Below are 18,649 nucleotides of genomic sequence, written 5' to 3'. Positions count from 1 at the left end.
AGAGAATATTCTCTACTGTAATTCCAAATGATGTAGAAAGAACAATCAAAATTACATATTTTGCAGTATTTCATTTCTACAGTTCTCACTGAAAATAAATTAGTTTGGAATCGGGTAATATTAGTCATGCAGTGATGTTAAAATTTCTTGGTTTACATGTTAGCCTTAGCTCGGTGTGAAAGAGAGACCTAAAGGGAGACTCTCTTTCACACGAGCTACAGCTAACTCGTGAAACCATGAAATTTTATCATCACTGCGTAACTAATACTACTCTATTTCATCGAGTGCAGAATGCACCAAAAAATCCTCTAAAGAATGTTTTTTTTTCCTAGAATTCATGTATGTCTTTTAGTTCTCTCAGGCTTACATTTTCAATAAATTCTCTAACATAATCTACTGGGGCTACAAATTCCTGAGTGCCAGCTACTCATTATCTCAGGTATGACTGCCAACCTTATTCTTCTACCTACATTGAGCGCAAACCTTCAGGCATCCAAGTTTCTTGTGGCTCCTGACAACAACTTTGACCAGCCTACACACTATTGTAACTTTCGTCTGATGAGGATGAGTTAGGCCTCCAAGAATCATAGCTTGTGCTCTGTTTGCTCACCTTACTGATACTTTGAACACAGCACAGCTTGTGGGACACTCATTTGAGTGGAATTCCTTAATCCGCTATAGGTCTATGGGCAGCCAACTTTAAACATGTACTTGGCTAGTGATTAAAGGATCACTTTTCAAGTACAGGGGATTTTCATTCAAAACTGAGTGTCAGCTGCAACTTATTGTCTTAAGTTGTGGTTGCCAGTTCTGTAGTACGTTTGGTCTGGCAAGGTCAATTGTTGTCACTGATACAGTGCTTTTCTCACTACAGTTTTGCTTTCTACTGAATCAAAGTTCATAACCTCAGCCATATTTCTAGTACTCAGGAAACAGGCATCTTCCCACGTAAAAAAGTGAATTCAAAAGTAGTTGCTTGGCTGTAAAGCATTTTGGGATGTTCTGAACATGTAACAAGCGATCTACAAGCACACGTTCTTTATTCTGTCACTGTTTCTCTAGTCAACTTTCTTTCGTGATGAGGTGCTGATACTTAGGGCTGGGTCGGTTGATGGACTCCCACATGCCAACAAGTTTCTTTAATGAACAAGTGGACAGATATACATGGATGAGATTAGCACTGGTGTCATCAGAAGTCTCTTCTTTTACTTTTAGCTTGTGCTAAGTATTTGCAAAAGCTACAAATAATTAAAGGGAGACCAAAAGGGAAACACTGCACCTGTGATCAGTTTGTAAACATATTATGGAGCATAAATACTCAATTGGAACCCTCCAAGCTGATATCAACCCATCATGTTGGCTCCTCTACACCCTTTAATGAATGAATGAAGGGCAATAGCACATGGAGATTTTTGCCTATTTCCCCAGAGGAAGGATTTTTGTGCTTAGCTGTGGGGGTTCACTCAACTTTACTAAAACACTATGAAAGGTGGTTAAAATGCTAATAAGCTAGTTAGCTATTGAAGTTGCTGCTTGAAAGATGGAAAATATTTGGCAATTTGTCTGCCTATCTCTATAATCAATAACTATCTCATACCCCTTGCTTTGGAAAGTGCCTGATCTTGGTTCTTGGCTGAGGTTATCCTCTCCCCAATGGTGAACACAGGATGATAAAATAGGGACAGAAACACACCCTGACAGTCGGAGTAGTCAAAAGTTATTTTACTTAAGTCAAGCAACACAACCCACTAATACGGGGCCGTGTAACATAATCATCATTTTGTAATATTATATAAAAACAATTTACAAGAGGAACCTCGGAGTGCATGTCTACAAATCCCTGATGGTAGCAGGAGAGGTTGATAAAGTGGTTTAAAAAGCACATGGGATACTCTCCTTTATTGGCTGAGGCACAATATAAGAGTAGGGAGATATGTTGGAACTGTATAGAACACTAATTAGGCCACGGCTAGAGTACTGCCTTCAGTTCTGGTCATTGTATTATGAAAAGGATTTGATTGCATTAAGTGTGCATAGGAGATTTATGAGGATGTTGCCAGGAATGAAGAATTTTAGCTATGAGAAATTATAATATAGGGTGGTGTTATTTTCCTTGGAACAGAGGAGACTGTGGGGAAATGTAATTGAGATGTATAAAATTATGAGGGGCCTACATAGAGTGGATAGAAGAACCTATTTCAGTTAGCAGGCAGGTCAGTAATCATCAGAACAGATGTGACGGAGGCGATCTGTTCTGATGATGCTACCTTCAGAAACAGTTCCTCTGACATGTCCTCCTTCTTCCTTAACCGAGGTTTTCCACCCACGGTCGTTGACAGGGCCCTCAACCGTGTCCGGCCCATCTCCCGCGCATCCGCCCTCACGCTTTCTCCTCCTTCCCAGAAACATGATAGGGTCCCCCTTGTCCTCACTTATCACCCCACCAGCCTCCGCATTCAAAGGATCATCCTCGGCCATTTCCGCCAACTCCAGCATGATGCCACCACCAAACACATCTTCCCTTCACCCCCCGGCGGCATTCCGCAGGGATCGTTCTCTCCGTGACACCCTGGTCCACTCCTCCATCCCCCCCTACTCCTCAACCCCCACCTACGGCACCTCCCCATGCATACGCAAAATATGCAATACCTGCCCCTTCACTTCCTCTCTCCCCACCGTCCAAGGGCCCAAACACTCCTTTCAAGTGAAGCAGCATTTCACTTGCATTTCCCCCAACTTAGTCTACTGCATTCGTTGCTCCCAATGCGGTCTCCTCTACATTGGAGAGACCAAACGCAGACTGGGCGACCGCTTTGCAGAACACCTTCGGTCTGTCCGCAAGAATGACCAAGACCTCCCTGTTGCTTGCCATTTTAACACTCCACCCTGCTCTCTTGCCCACATGTCTGTCCTTGGCTTGCTTCATTGTTCCAGTGAAGCTCAACGTAAACTAGAGGAACAGCACCTCATCTTCCGACTAGGCACTTTACAGCCTTCTGGACTGAATATTGAGTTCAACAACTTTAGATCTTGAACTCCCTCCTCCATCCCCACCCCCTTTCCGTTTCTTCCCCCTCCCTTTTGTTTTTTCCAATAATTTACATAGATTTTTCTTTTCCCACCTATTTCCATTATTTTTAAATCTATACCTTTTATGCCCTTTTAGTCTTATTTCACCCCACCCCCACTAGAGCTATCTGTACCTTGCGTGTCCTGCCATCCATTCTTAATTAGCACATTCTTTTAGATAATATCACCACCTTCAACACCTCTTTGTTCTTTTGTCTGTGACATCTTTTGATTATCTGCTCCTATCACTGCTTGCTTGTCCCTACAACCACCACCCCCCACCCCCCAACCCGCAACTTCTCTCCCCCCACCCCACCCCCCCTTAAACCAGCGTATATTTCACCCCTCTCCTATCTTTACTTAGTTCTGTTGAAGGGTCATGAGGACTCGAAACGTCAACATTGTTCTTCTCCGCCGATGCTGCCAGACCTGCTGAGTTTTTCCAGGTATTTCTGTTTTTGTTTTGGATTTCCAGCATCCGCAATTTTTTGTTTTTAGTTCAGTAATCAGGGTTGAAGTAATTGGTAGAAGGGTGTTGAAGAGTAACTTTTTTACCCATAGGGTGGTATGTGTTTGAAATTCCCTGTCTGAAAGGGTGATAGAGGCAGGACTGCTCATTGTATTAAAAAAAACACTTGGATATGCACTTGAGGTGCCTTAACCTATAGGACTACAGACCAAGAGTGGTAAGGTAGTATTAAACTGGATAACTCTTCCTCAGTCAGCGCAGAAATGATGGGCCGAATGGTTACCTTCTGTGTTGTAACAGTTGTTATGTTGCTAAATTTTACACAGATTGAGTTAAGTGCATCTGATCAAAACTGCTGCTCTGTATGTTCACTTGCTGGCTGAGGAATAGAACATCTCAATGACTCCCATCTAATCTCACTGACCTTTGAACAGTCCACATACTGAAAGATTTAATAAGCATGCATAAGGGCATGTGTGAAAGACAATATCCAGTTCATTTGCCAAGGCGTATGCATTGTTACATCTGATGGATTAAGCCTTTATATAATAAATGCAATGCGTGTCAACTTTGTAAAGTTAAGGATGCTTACTAGAGCTGTCAATTAAGCTATGCAAGCATCTGCAGCAGACCCAAGCTGAACCTACTGTTTTAAAAGATTATTTAAAAATCTAAATAGAAGTAATCTGTTAATACCATCGTAGAATTATAAAATGATTCAGTTCAGAGGCCATTCAGCCCATTGTGTCTGTGCCAGCCCTTGATAGAACTGTATAATTAATCCCACTCCCTATTCTTTCCCTATTTCAAGAATGTCAATGTGTTTTTCATTACTTTTGTTTTAATAGAGACAAAACTATAATATGGAACAGATTTCTTTAAATCACATTTTCAAAAGGCCCATTTCAAAACTGCTGATAAGAGAAGCTTCTGGAACACAGGCTTTTATCACAGTAGGGGGTGTCATGACTCCATACATCAGAGGATTGTTTACATCAAAGGATGGTTTTGGGGAGAGGGGAGCAATAAATAAGAAGTAACACTGTTGTTAAAAGTGTATGACTGAGGCTTCTCATCCCTGTTTGGTAAGTTATTTGAAACAAATGGGTAGTTGTTAAATATGAGGTAAGGGTTGCATTTGAAGAGAACAATAAACCTAAACACCATGCTTTGCTTAGTTAGAGAATGAAGAAAAAGAGAGAAGGAAAGGAACCCTTGGAGGCTTGGCGAACTCATCTTTATAATTTCTTATTTAATCTGCACACAGTAAATTTTGGACAATAGGCAAATGCTCGTTATTCTGCATGGTTGGTTAGAGTGTTTTAGATTAATGATTGTAAGAAATAAATGAAGTAAATTATCAAACATATTACTGTCTCTTGTATTAATTGTCAAAAAGGATAAGGAAGAGATTATCCAACAGTTGGTGAGTCAGTCCAGAAGCTAGGATTAGAAATTGTTTACACTGTTACTATCCAGCTCTAAATTAGAATAAATGAAGTTCCCCATTATCCCTACTACATAGTTCTAGCATCTTGATGTAACTTGCCTGTAAGTTTGCTTCACTATCTCCTTCCTACTACTTGGTTACCTGTAGTACACATCCAGCAGCTCAATAGTTCCTCTATTGTTCCTTAATTCTCACCAAATAGAGATTGCCTTTGGCCCCTCAACTACATCATCCATCTCCACTGTTATAATAGTTTCTTTGAGCAATGGTGCCAAACCACCTTTTTACACACTCATCTCTCCTGAATACCTATGGCCAAGAATGTTAAATTCCCAGTCATTCCTGCCTTTGACCCAGCTCTCTCTGTTATTGTCACCATATCAGAGTCCAATGTGGCTTCCACCTGCAGCTTACCTACCTTATTTACCTCACTCCACCCATTTACATACATGCACTATAAACTGACTAAAACTGCTTTACATTTCCTCCCTGTGAGTTCCCTCCTATTACTGAACTATTTGCCTCTCTAAATTCTCTGTCCACATTGTGGCTCCTGTCCAATGTTTCATCCTGCAGCCATCCCACTTCCAAATTAGTTTTAACTCTCACCCACCGAACTAGTTAACCTTTGAACATGGACAACGATCCCAGCACTGTTGAGGTGCAACCCGTGAACCCTAAATAGCTTCCTCCTGCCCCAGATCTGGTCCAAATGCCATTGGAATCTGAACCCCTCCATCCTGCACTATTTTATCCAACTATTTTTACACTCACTTGTGCTTGGTACTGGGAATAAGCCTAGTTTTGACTTCCTCCCTAATTCCTGAAATTCAAGCTGCAGGGTCTCACCCCTTTTCCTTCCCATGGCATTGATTTCCACATAAATCCCAATTTATGGTTGTTCCCCATCCCTTGCCTCAAAACGGTCTGTACATGTTTAGTGATGTCCTTTACTCTGGCATCGGGGAAGGAAACATGCCATGTGGGACTCATGTTGGGGATTGTGCAATCATGGGCACAGTTACCTTCACCTTTAACAATCTTTGCTGATGTGCACCAGTGTAATGTTACAGTATTAACCTAGACAGAGAGTTTCATTGATTTTACCAAAGATAAACAGCAAGGAACGTTCCAGACAATCTGAAAGGAATTTAATCTGCTTTTAGAGTGGCAAAGTAACAGATTCTGAATTACTTGAAAAAGCCTTAATATCTACTTTGTCCTACAGTTGGATCAATTTATTCTGCTATCACACAGTATCTGGAAAACAAAGCTCACCTTAACCCACAATTCAGTTTTCCCTGTTCTAGTTAGCTCTTCCTCTGCATTGTTAAAAAAATGTTCAAATCAGTTTTGAAAGGCTTCTTGGAAAAATTGCATTTGTTTTGGATGGGGGCCAGAGACACATAGAGGAGTTATGCATTGCTTTTGTCAAAAGACATCATGAGTAAGTCATTCAATGATGCCTTTCAAGTAACTTATATCATTGTTGCGCTCTGAGCTTGGAAATAGTGAAGAACGATACTGCCAACCATTTTTTCATGGTCACGCTACACTTTTTGAAAAATGTAAACAGATCATTTACTAAACATTGCTCAACTTCCAATTCTTCCTCCCCAACCCAGCCCTTTCACCTCAGTGGGTCACTGTTGCACAGGTCTTAGACATCCTTTTTACATGTGAATCAGAACAATGAGAGCTGTTAACCATTTAGTAATGCAATACGAGTCACAAGTGACATCCATTGTGACGTTTAAGGAAAATTTAACCCTCTTTGTCCTTCTTGACCTGCCTGCAGTCTTTGACATGGTTGATCACACCATCCTCCAATGTTTCTCCACTGTTGTCCAACTGAGTGGAACTGTACTTCCCTGGTTCTGTTCTTATCTATCTAATCGTAACTGGAGTATCACTTGCAATGGCTTCTCTTGCTGCCCATGTACAGTTACCTCTGGTATCCCCCAATAATCCATTCTTGGCTACCTTCTATTTCTCATCTACATGCTACCCCGCAGCAACGTCATCAAAAGCACAGTGTTAGTTTTCAAATTTTCACTGACAAAACCCAGCACTACCTCACTACCAACTGTCACAACTCCTCCACTACTACTAAATTATCTGACTGCTTATCTGACATTCAGTACTGGCTAAGCAGAAATTTCCTCCAACTAAATGTTAGGAAGACTGCAACCATTTTTTCATATTCATCCATGGGACGTGGGCATTGCTGGCTGGGCCTAATTGCCCTTGAGAAGGTGGTGGTGAGCTGCCTTCTGGAACCTCTGCAGTCCATGTTGTGTAGGAACACCCACAGTGCTGTTAGAAAGGGAGTTCCAGGATTTTGAACCAGCGACAGTGAAGGGAGAGTGATATAGTTCCAAGTCAGGATGGTGTATGACTTGGAGGGGGATTTGCAGGTGGTAGTGTTCCCATGCATTTTCCGCCCTTGTCCTTCTGGGTGGTAGAGGTTTGGAAGGTGCTACTGAAGGAGCCTTGATGTGTTGCTGCAGTGAATCTTGTAGATGGTGCACACTACTGCCACTGTACAACAGTGGTGAAGGGAGTGAATCTTGAAGGTGGTGGATGGAGTGCCAATCAAGCGGACTACTTTGTTCTAGGTGGGCGTTGAGCTTCTTGAGTGTTGTTGGAGCTGCACTCATCCAGGCAACTGGAGAGTATTCCGTCACACTCCTGACTTGTGCCTTGTAGATGGTGGACAGGGTTTGGGGTCCCTTGTAGATGGTGGACAGGCTTTGGGGGTCAGGAGGTGAGTTACACTCCACAGAATTCCCAGCCTCTGACCTGATCTTGTAGCCACAGCATTTATATGGCTGGTCCAGTTGAGTTTCTGGTCAACTGTAACCCCCAGGATATTGATAGCAGAGGATTCAGCGGTGGTAATGCCATTGAATGTCAACGGGAGATAGTTAAATTCTCTCTTCTTGGAAATGGTCATTCCCTGGCACTTGTGTGGCATGAGTTACTCGCCACTTATCAGCTCAAGCCTGAATATTGTCCAACTCTTGCTGCATATGGGCACAGACTGCTTCAGTATCTGAAGAGTAGTGAATGGTGCTTAATATTGTGCAATCATCAGCAAACATTTTCTTCAGTCCCTGCTCCAAACTCTGCTTCCTAACTACTGATTCCATTCCTCTCACTAGACAACTGTCTGCTAAAGCAGACTGTTCGCAGCGTTGTTGTCATAGTTGACCCTGAGATGAGATTCCGATCACTAAGACCACCTCTTTCCATCTCCATAATATCACCCGACTTCACCTCCGTCTCAGCTCATCTGCTTCTGTAATCCTCAATCGCACCTTCGTTATCTCTCAATTTAACTAATCCAACCCACTCCTGGTTGGCCTCCCACATACTTCCCTCCATTATGTTAAGGTCATCCAAAACTCTGGTGCCCCTATCCTTACTCATATTGACTCCCAATCACATAATACACCCATGCTTGCTGATCTACATTGACTCCCAGCCAAGCACTGCCTTGATTCTAAAGTTTGCAGGCCCTTTTTCAAATCCCTCCACATCCTTGCCCCTCCCTATCTCGAATCTCCTCCAGCCCCACAACTCTCTGATATATCTTTGCTGACCTAAATCTGGCCACTTGAGCATCCCTGATTTTAATTGTTCCACTACTGGTAGCCATGACTTCAATTGCTAAGCTCTGAAATTCCCTCCCTAAACCACTCATTCTCTCTACTCTCTGTTTTTCCTTTAAGATGGTTCTTAAAACTTACCTCTTTGATCATGCTTTTGGCCATTTGCCCTAATATTGCCTTATATGGCTCAGTGTCTAATTTTGTTTTATAACACTCCTATGAAGCATCTTGTTGTACTTTATTACATTAAAGACACTATATAACTTGTTGTTATGAACATTACAGCCCTGCTCAAACTCACTCAATATGCACTCAAGCATATTTCTAACAGGATTCCTGGATAGCAATTAGGACCAGGTACGTTGGGCATTCCACACCCACCCTATCAAAAAAGAGCCCTGAGGCCAGCTATAATACTCATCCTGCAAATCCTGATCAAATCTGGCACATTTCAAGTTTATTTAGAGCTCAGTCACTCAGTCACTGCCTTCATTAATTGGGTTATTGAGGGAATCTAAAGATACACCTATGCGCAGAATAAGAAGTGAAACAAGAAATGAGTCACATGGATGCATCTTTGTGGTAAGCTCAGTTGATAAATATTTATTACATTTAGCTCCTATGTTATGAGCATTTAGGTCACAGTTTCATTCGACTGTACTGTTATTAAGAGTAAACTTGGCAATCCTTCATCACTTGTCGAAATGAAAGAGAAGTGTTCTTGAAAGGAAGGAAGGACTCACATAGCTATCTCAGGATATATCAACTTCTCTAGTAATTGCCCTGTTCTCCTTACCTAGAAGGATAAGGCTCATGAGCTAGATCGGATTAGCTTTTTTTTCTCTTTTCAACAAAACTAGGAGAAAAACAGCATGGCAACACACAAGGCAAACCCGCACCTCCGATTCTGACATTCAAACGCCAGCCACCAATCATGTTCTCAAATATAAGGATGCAATGCTAAACTGTCTATGCAGGTTGCACAGGGAACAATGATGTCCCAGTATATCAGCTTTGGCTGCTCAACAAGAGTACTCATGTTGCACTTGCTTCTATAATGAAAAAACTGATCAGAAATACATACTTATTGTCTATTATAATCCTTTATATTACTAGTGAATAAGCCCTGATGTCCATCAACTATAACATTTTCTACATCTGTCCTTCACAACTCAAGTACACTAAAGCTATGTTATTAAACAAATGAGGACCGCCCATAGCAAAGAATCAGAATGTACTCTTTCATTTATATAAACTGGTTTCACCTCAAAGTCAGACTCTGAATGAAATGTGTTGGGTGTCATCCCAATTCCTAATTTTGCATTAATTTGACACTGATTACTAATCAAGGTACAAGGGCCCTTGTTCTAAACCCGCCCCCTCAGCCAGAGGAAATATCGTTCCTATATCCAGTCGGTCCATCACTGTCAGAATTTTATGTTTTAATAAGATCTCCTCCCATTATTCTAAACTCCAATGAATACAGGCCTAGTTGGCCCAATCTCTCCTCATGCAACAATCCTGCCATCCCAGGAATCAGCCTGGTGAATCTTCGCTGCACTCCCTCTTTGGCAAGTGTATCCTTTCTTAGGTGAGGAGACCAAAACTGCACACAATACTCCAGGTGTAGTCTCACCAAGGCCCTTTACAGCTGCAGGAAGACATCATTGCTCCTGTACTCAAGTTCTCTTGCAATGAAGGCCTTCTTAACTGCTTGCTGCACCTGCATGCTTGCTTTCAGTGACTGGAGTACAAGGACACCCAGGCCCCTTTGTACATCAACATTTCCCAATCAATCATCATTCAAATAATACTTTGCCATTCTGTTTTTTCCTACCGAAGTGGAAAACTTCACACTTATCCACGTTATACTCCATCTGCATCTGTACTTGCCCACTCACTCAACCTGTCTAAATCGCCTTGAAGCCTCTTAACACCCTCCTCATCGCTTACATTCCCACCAAGTTCTGTGTTGTCAGCAAACTTGGAAATATTACATTTGGTTCCCAAATCCAAATCATTGATATATATTGTGAATAGCTGGGGCCCAAGCACTGATCCCTGTGATACCCCACTAGTCACCACCTGCCGCTCCGAAAAAGACCCATTTATTCCTACTCTCTGTTTCCTGTCTGCTAACCAATTTTCAATCCATGCCAATTTATTACCCTCAATCCCATGTGCTTTAATTTTACACATTAACCTCTTATGTGGGACTTTATCAAAGCTTTCTGAAAATCCAAATACACCACATCCAGTGGTTCTCCCTTATCTATTCTGCTAGTTACGTCTGCAAAAAACTCCAGTAGGTTTGTCAAACATGATTTCCCTTTCACGAATCCATGTTGACTTTGTCTAATACCGTTGATATTTTCCAAGTGTCCTGTTATCACATCCTTTATAATATTCTAGCATTAGGCTAACCGGTCTGTAATCGCTGATTTCTCCCTCCTTCCTTTTTTAAATAGTGGGGTTACAATTGCCACCCTCAAATCTGCTGGGACTGTTCCAAAGTCTACGGAATTTTGGAAGATGACACCCAGCGCATCCACTATTTCCATGGCCACCTCCAGGATGCAGATTATCAGGCCCAGGTGATTTACTGGATTTCAGTTCCATTAATTTCTCCAGCATTAATGTTTTAGTAATACTAATTTCCTTCAATTCCTCCATCTCGCTAGACCCTTGGTTCCCTAGCATTTCTGGGAAGTTATTTGTATCTTCCTCCATGAAGACAGAACTAAAGTAGTTGTTTAACTGCTTCATCATTTCCTTGCTCTCAATTATAAATTCTCCAGTTTCGGACTGTAAGAGATCTACATTTGTCTTCACTAATCTTTTTCTTCTTACATACTTATAGAAGCTTTTACAATCCGCTTTTATGTTCCTTGTAAGTTTACTCTCATACTCTATTTTTCCCCTCTTGATCAATCTCTTGGTCCTCCTTTGCTGAATTCTAAACAGTTCCCAATCCTCAGGCCTGCTACTTTTATTTACAACTTTATAAGACTCCTCTTTGGATCTAATACTATCCTTGATTTCTTTTGTTAGTCATGGCTGGGCTGCTTTTCCTGTTGTGTTTTTGTGCCAGAAAGGAATGTATAACTGTTGCAATGCATACATTCATTCCTTAAATATTAGCCATTGTCTATCCACAATTAACATTTTTACATATCTTTTTTTTGTACTATGGCCCTATTTGCTGCTAGCCCTTGTCTCCTCTGCCTTCCACTTTTGCTTTCTACTTTTCTGTCTTTCATGTTCCACAATCTATCTTTGCCAGCACATGTCTCATACCCTCATAGTTTTCTTTGTTAAGACTTAGAACCCTAGTTTCAGATCAGACTACTTCACTTTCCATCCTAATGAAGAATTCTGTCATGTTATGGTCATTGTTCCTTAAAGGACCCCGCACAACAACATTATTAATTAACCCCTTCTCATTGCACAATACCAAATCCAGGATAGCCTGTTCCCTAGTCGGTTCCTCGACTTGAAAAAATATCTTGTACACACTGCAGGAATTCATCCACCACACTATTATTGCCAATTTGGCTTGCCCAGTCTATATGTAAATTAAAGTCACCCATGATCATCCTTGTTACAAACACTTCTAATTTCCTGTTTAATCTGTCCCCTACCTTATCACTACTGTTTGGAGCCCTATAGACAACTCCCACTAATGTTTTCTGCCCCCTGTTGCTTCTTAGCTCCAACCAGACTGACTCTACATCTAGATTTTCTGAGCCAATATCCTCTCTCACTATCACACTGATTTCACCCTTAACTAACAACACCATGCCACCTCCTTTTCCTTTTTGCCTGTCTGTCCTACATATCGAATATCCTTGGGTATTCAGTTCCCAGTCTTGGTCACCCTATAGCCATGTCGCCGTAATTTCAATCATATCATATCCATTTACATCTACTTGCACTGTTAATTCGTCTACCTTATTGAGAATGCTCTGTGCATTCAGATACAGTGCATTTAGACTTGTATTTTTTTAAACTTTTTACACATTTTTTTGTACTATGGCCCTATTTGCTGCTAGCCCCTGTTTCCTCTGCCTTTCACTTTTGCTTTTTACTTTTCTGTCATTCATTCCTATCTTTGTTTCCCTCTCTTGTGTCTCCCTGCTCAGGTTCCCATCCCCCTGCCAAACTAGTGTAGCCCCTCCCCCACAGTACTAGCGAATACCCCTGTGAGGACATGGGTCCCGATCCAGCTGGGGTGCAACCCGTCCAGCTTTTACAGGTCCCATCTTCCCCAGGATCAGTCCCAATGCCTCAGGAATCTAAATCCCTCCCTCCTACACCATCTCTCCAGACACGCATTCATCTGGTCTATTCTCCTATTCCTGATTTCACAAGCACTTGGCACTGGGAGTAATCCTGAGATTACCATCTTTGAGTTCCTGTTTTTTAATTTATTTCCTAGCTCCCCACTCCCTATATTCTGCTTTCAGGACCTCATCCCTCTTTTAACCTATGTAGTTGGTACCAATATGGACCACAACCTCTGGCTGTTCACCCACCCCCTTCAGAATGTCCTGCAACTGCTCAGTGACATCCCTGACCCTGGCACCATGGAGGCAACCTACCATCCTGGTGTAACATCTGCGGCCGCAGAAACATCTATCCATTCCCCTTATGAAAAAATCCCCTATCACTATTGCTCTCCTACACTTCCTCCACTCCCCGCCCCCCACCCCTGTGCAGCTGAGCCACCCGTGGTGCCAAGGACTTGGCTCTTGCTGCATTCCCCTGAGAAACCATCTCCCCCAACAGTACCCAAAACAAAAAATCTGCTCGAGAGGGAGATGGACTCAGGGGGCTCCTGCACTACCTGCCTAGTGCTTTTATTCTGTCGGGCGGTCATCCATTCCCTTTCTGCCTGTGTGCTCTTGACCTGCAGTGTGACCACCTCACGTATGTGAGGTGGTCACACTGCAGGTAAAAAGTCCACAAAGATCTCATCCTTGCAGATGCTCCACAGTGACTCCAAGAGCAGCTCCAAAACACGGATTTCGAGTAGCTGCAGCTGGAGACACTTCCTGCACACATGGTTGCCCTGGACACTGGAAGTGTCCCTGACTTCCCACATTGCACAGGAGGATGTTTGCAGTTGGCCAAGCAGCCCTCCCACAGCTTACCCTTAAATTATTCCCTTTACTTATATTTTCTCTAGTTTAGAGAATATTAAGGACAGAAGAAATATTAACCAGGCCCTACTTACTAAGGCCGCAGCTCTTCTTACTGAGGAAAGGTAGAAAATGAAAGGATCGCCTCTTTCCCTCTTCACCAAACTCCCTCTCTCACCAAACTCCAACTGAAGCACTCTAATGCAGCCCAAGTCAGCACTCCAGTACAGACAAAAGCATCACTATACATTGATTTTATGCTATCTGAATCTAGCTTCTGAAAATCGGTTTAAGACAGTGAACTAATTTTCTAGCTGCAGCTGCAAGCAAAGCCTTTTTAACCCCTGTTTTAAAGCGGGACTAAAACTCACCTTCTCCCAACGCATAGAGCAACTTTTAGTTAGTTGCTAAATTAAAGAAAGATTTGACTTTAGATAGAAATTAAACTTTAAAAGCCCTTCTCTCACCAAACTCCAACTGAAGCACTCTATTGAGCCCAAAGCAGCACTCCAATGCTATATCTTATATTCCAGCCCATCAATCGCACATTTATAGTAGCCAATAAAATCTGAATGAAAACACAATTCTGGGTCCCATAAAAATATTGCAAATATTTAAAACTCAAATTTGAACAAAATCTTACTTACCAACATGCTTCTGAGTGTTAGAGGTAGAAACTCTCTATTGACTTTACTTTTAATCCATAGTATAACTTGGAGGATTGACAGAAGTTAGCAATGTCTAAAAAAAACACAGCAGCTAGCAACTGGGATGTCCCAAACTCCCCTTTCTCTCTTCAAGTGGGTCTTGGCAAATCCAGAAAACTAAGTTATTTTTCTGCACTGATGCTGAATTCATGACTGCCATCAATAATAAAGCTAGCAGCCTGAGTCAGAGGTAGCACTCTTACTTCTGAAACAGGAGGCCATGAATTCAAGCCCCACTTCAAGGGCTTGAGTCCATAATCTAGCTTGATTCATCAGTACAATATTCGAGGAGTACTACATGGTTAAAGATGCTATTTTTCGAATGTGATATTGAAATATTGTCCTGCCAGCTGTTCAAGCAGATAACAAAGTTGGCACCATTTGAAGAGAAGGTAAGTTATCTTGATATCCAACTGTTTCTGGAGGTTTCATCACATGATCTCCCACCTCCAGCCACCCCTTAATCACCCAAAATGTCCCCCTCCTCATGGCACACTGACATCCCACATCAATTGCAAAGAGAACTAACACTTTGTCATCTGATTGGTTGGTTCTTTACTCATCAGTCAACCAACTTTCTCAACTCAAGTATTTTTATAACTAATAAACATGGAGTTCAAAGCAAACTTTTTTAAAAACAATTTTTTTTCTCCCTGGTTGGCTGCTGCAGTGACCTGGAGGTTTATAGAAAACATAGAAAATAGGAGCAGGAGTAGGCCATTCAGCCCTTCGAGCCTGCTCCGTTATTCATCATGATCATGGCTGATCATCCAGCTCAATAACCTGCTCCTGCTTTCTCCCCATACCCTTTGATCCCTTTCACCCCAAGAGCTATATCTAACTCCTTCTTGAAAACATACAATGTTTTGGCCTCAACTACTTTCTGTGGTAGCGAATTCCACAGGCTCACCACTCTCTGGGTGAAGAAATTTCTCCTCATCTCAGTCCTAAATGGTCTGCCCCGTATCCTCAGATTGTGACCCATGGTTCTGGACTCCCCCACCATCGGGAACATCCTTCCTCTATCTAGTCTGTCTAGTCCTGTTAGAATTTTATAGGTTTCTATGAGATCCCCCCTCATTCTTCTGAACTCCAGCGAATATAATCCTAACCGACTCAATCTTTCCTTATATGTCAGTCCCGCTATCCCAGGAATCAGTCTGGTAAACCTTCGCTGCGCTCCCTCTATAGCAAGAACATCCTTCCTCAGATAAGGAGACCAAAACTTCACACAATATTCCAGGTGTGGTCTCACCAAGGCCCTGTATAATTGCAGCAAAACATCCCTGCTCCTGTACTCGAATCCTCTCTCTATGAAGGCCAACATACCATTTTCCTTCTTTACCACCTGCTGTACCTGCATGCTTCCCTTCAGCGACTGGTGTACGAGGACACCCAGGTCTCGTTGTACATTCCCCTCTCTCAATTTATAGCCATTCAGATAATAATATGCCTTCCTGTTTTTGCTACCAAAGTGGATAACCTCACATTTACCCACATTATACTGCATCTGCCATGCATTTGCCCACTCACTCAGCTTGTCCAAATCACACTGAAGCATCTCTGCATCCTCACAGCTCACCCTCCCACCCAGCTTTGTCTCATCTGCAAATTTGGAGATATTACATTTAGTTCCCTCATCTAAATTATTAATATATATTGTGAATAGCTGAGGTCCCAGCACCGATCCCTGCAGTACCCCACTAGTCACTGCCTGCCATTCAGAAAAAAGACCTGTTTATTCCTACTCTTTGTTTCCTGTCTGCCAACCAGTTTTCTATCCTGCTGAGTTTTTCCAGGTATTTTTATTTTTGTTTCAGTTTTCTATCCATTTCAATACACTACCCCCAATCCAATGCGCTTTAATTTTACACGCTAATCTCTTATGTGGGACTTTGTCGAAAGCCTTCTGAAAGTCCAAATAAACCACATCCACTGGCTCCTCCTCATCAATTCTACTAGTTACATCCTCGAAAAATTCCAGTAGGTTTGTCAAGCATGATTTCCCTTTCGTAAATCCATGCTGTCTCTGTCTGATACTGCCACTGATTTCCAAGTGCTCAGCTATTAAATATAAATAAATATAATTATCTTTAATTCCTGGAGGCTCCACAACAATCCTGGAGATTTGACAATCCTACACAAGTCAAAAATATCAGAGGCCTAATCCATCTGCCACCTACCCAGCTGATGAATGACCTGTGGTAATCCTGAATTAAAGACAACTTTAAATATTAAATAAAAAATAAAACACGATGATGTCAACTTCTGATAATGCTGACTTTTAAAATATATATTTGCACTATGCAGGGAATAAAATTCTGAGAATGCACCATAACAGCTGACTAAATGCTACTAAAGCTGAGTTTTACATTTTTGTTTGTGCATTTACAGGTAACAATGAAACAACTCCCTAAAGACAGAAACACGTGCTTTAGAAAAACAAGACAAAAATCTACCAACTAGGCTGAGATGCCATCCTCTCCATGTAGTCCATGGCAAACTCCACAGCATCGGTTCTTTCAGGAAACAGTACACAGAACATAGCCAATACTCCCAGGTTGTTGCCATAGATTTCATTCCAACGGGCACTAAAATGTTTAGGATCCCAGGGAGGCAGGTATTCCTTTGGATTTGATAGCATGATCTGTCCTGCGTCCCAAATTCTGTTTGCAATGTGCCGGTGAGTGCCTCTTGCCTTGAGCCGCAGATCCTCCACATCTCCTTTAGAGAAGTACAGCATGGGATGACCATCATAATTCCCATTCATAAAGTGGATGGTACCACCAGATTTTTCATTTACAGTGAATGCTAACAGGGAGCAGAACAAATTTATGAAAAATACGACTGGTACTCCATGTGTGTATGTCTTCATTGTGGCATCAGATCCCCAAAACCGACTTCCGACCAAATCATCTTCAATAGCTCTGAAAAAGAAAAGTACTTGTCACAAAACAAAATTGATGCTACAAGTCCCTGTAGATGGACATTGGCAAAGGGCAGGATTAGGCACAGTTGCAATGTTACCCATGTTATAATAGCCCTGCCAACATTCATTGCCATGATTCAGTTATGAGCAAAATACCAGGGATGAGCTGGCATCTATGGCAGGTTATCCAGCATGCATCAGTGGCTTCACAAGGGCAAGGAAGAAAATGGTGGGCAGTGAAAGAGGAAAAGACCATAGCCCTGCCACTGCACAGAAATCTCGCACAGTTAAATCAAACATTAAAAGCAGTGTTATTGAAGATTTGATACAAAAACCAATTAGTTGTTGATTCGCACTGAAATTTACTGCTTATTATAGTCACACTAGCCATCTACTTACAGTCAGCCTCATTCAAGTCAAACCATCCTGACTGTGCTCTAGTACCAGAGATGTGAAGATCAGTGAGAGCCCCGAGCAGGATGGATAACCACAACTGAACATAGCTCATGGACTTTGACGTCCAATTTATACACATTATAATCTGACAAAGTCCGTCTGTCTCAGCTAGTGCTGCTCATTATTATTCTTTAGTTTGGTCTGGTACATTTTTTAAAATCTCACACAAATGAATTGGACGCTCTCTAAAATTAAAACATTGCAGAGAGATCACAGCCAAACTGAAATTCTTCAATCACATCACCATCAGTGAATTTACAGTAATATTATTGTTTACGGCTGGCTATGTGTATTTAACAGTGTTAATTCAGAAGGTCATTAATGCAGACACCAATTAACAACTTTATGCGAGGTTTAGTAGTTGATGATAAGATGTAAATTTTGAGATCTTCTAATTTTTAATAAAGAAATGCATAATGTGAAAAAGCAGATCCTATGTTTTAAAAAGAGAATGCTATTGTGGTGGAATAAATTATTTACCTCCTTTGCCTTCTATAAACTAACACTCCCAGCATTGAGAAGTAATTTTATATTGAAGATCAGCACTAATATTTGCACTGGATCTGGTCAGAGTGTGTCTGTACAAAGCAGCAGAACCAAGCACATTATTACATGATGCTTTAGAGTCTTCACTCTCTAAACCTATGCTATTGGAGAGCAGAGCAAAACTCAGCTCATAATGGTTCATGAATCAAATCAAATGACATGTTTACCATAAGCTGCACTGTTTTCCAATGAATACATTGATGGGTTTTGGTGATGATATCCATGAACGACAGAGGAGATTCAGTGTGAGACTATATGTCTCACCAAG

The 18,649-nt window shown here is 41.7% G+C and overlaps 1 protein-coding gene across 2 annotated transcripts in view; it reads right to left on the bottom strand.

Moving 5' to 3' along the window:
- Window positions 1-18,649, bottom strand: part of dse (dermatan sulfate epimerase) — a 99,960-nt gene that overhangs the window by 59,392 nt on the left and 21,919 nt on the right. The window contains exon 2 of one of the 2 annotated variants that reach the window (XM_078542227.1): window positions 16,910-17,377. In XM_078542227.1, coding sequence (XP_078398353.1) covers window positions 16,910-17,325 — 416 coding nt within the window. In that variant the 5' untranslated portion in view covers window positions 17,326-17,377. Of the gene's footprint in view, window positions 1-16,909; window positions 17,378-18,649 lie in introns of those variants that run through there. The other variant, XM_078542228.1, reaches the window with a different exon arrangement.

This window comes from Cetorhinus maximus, chromosome 5 (genome assembly GCF_964194155.1).
Source record: "Cetorhinus maximus chromosome 5, sCetMax3.hap1.1, whole genome shotgun sequence".
Classification (NCBI taxonomy): Eukaryota; Metazoa; Chordata; class Chondrichthyes; order Lamniformes; family Cetorhinidae; genus Cetorhinus; species Cetorhinus maximus.
Note: the sequence above shows the minus strand (reverse complement) of the source record. Positions and strands in the feature narration are given on the sequence as shown.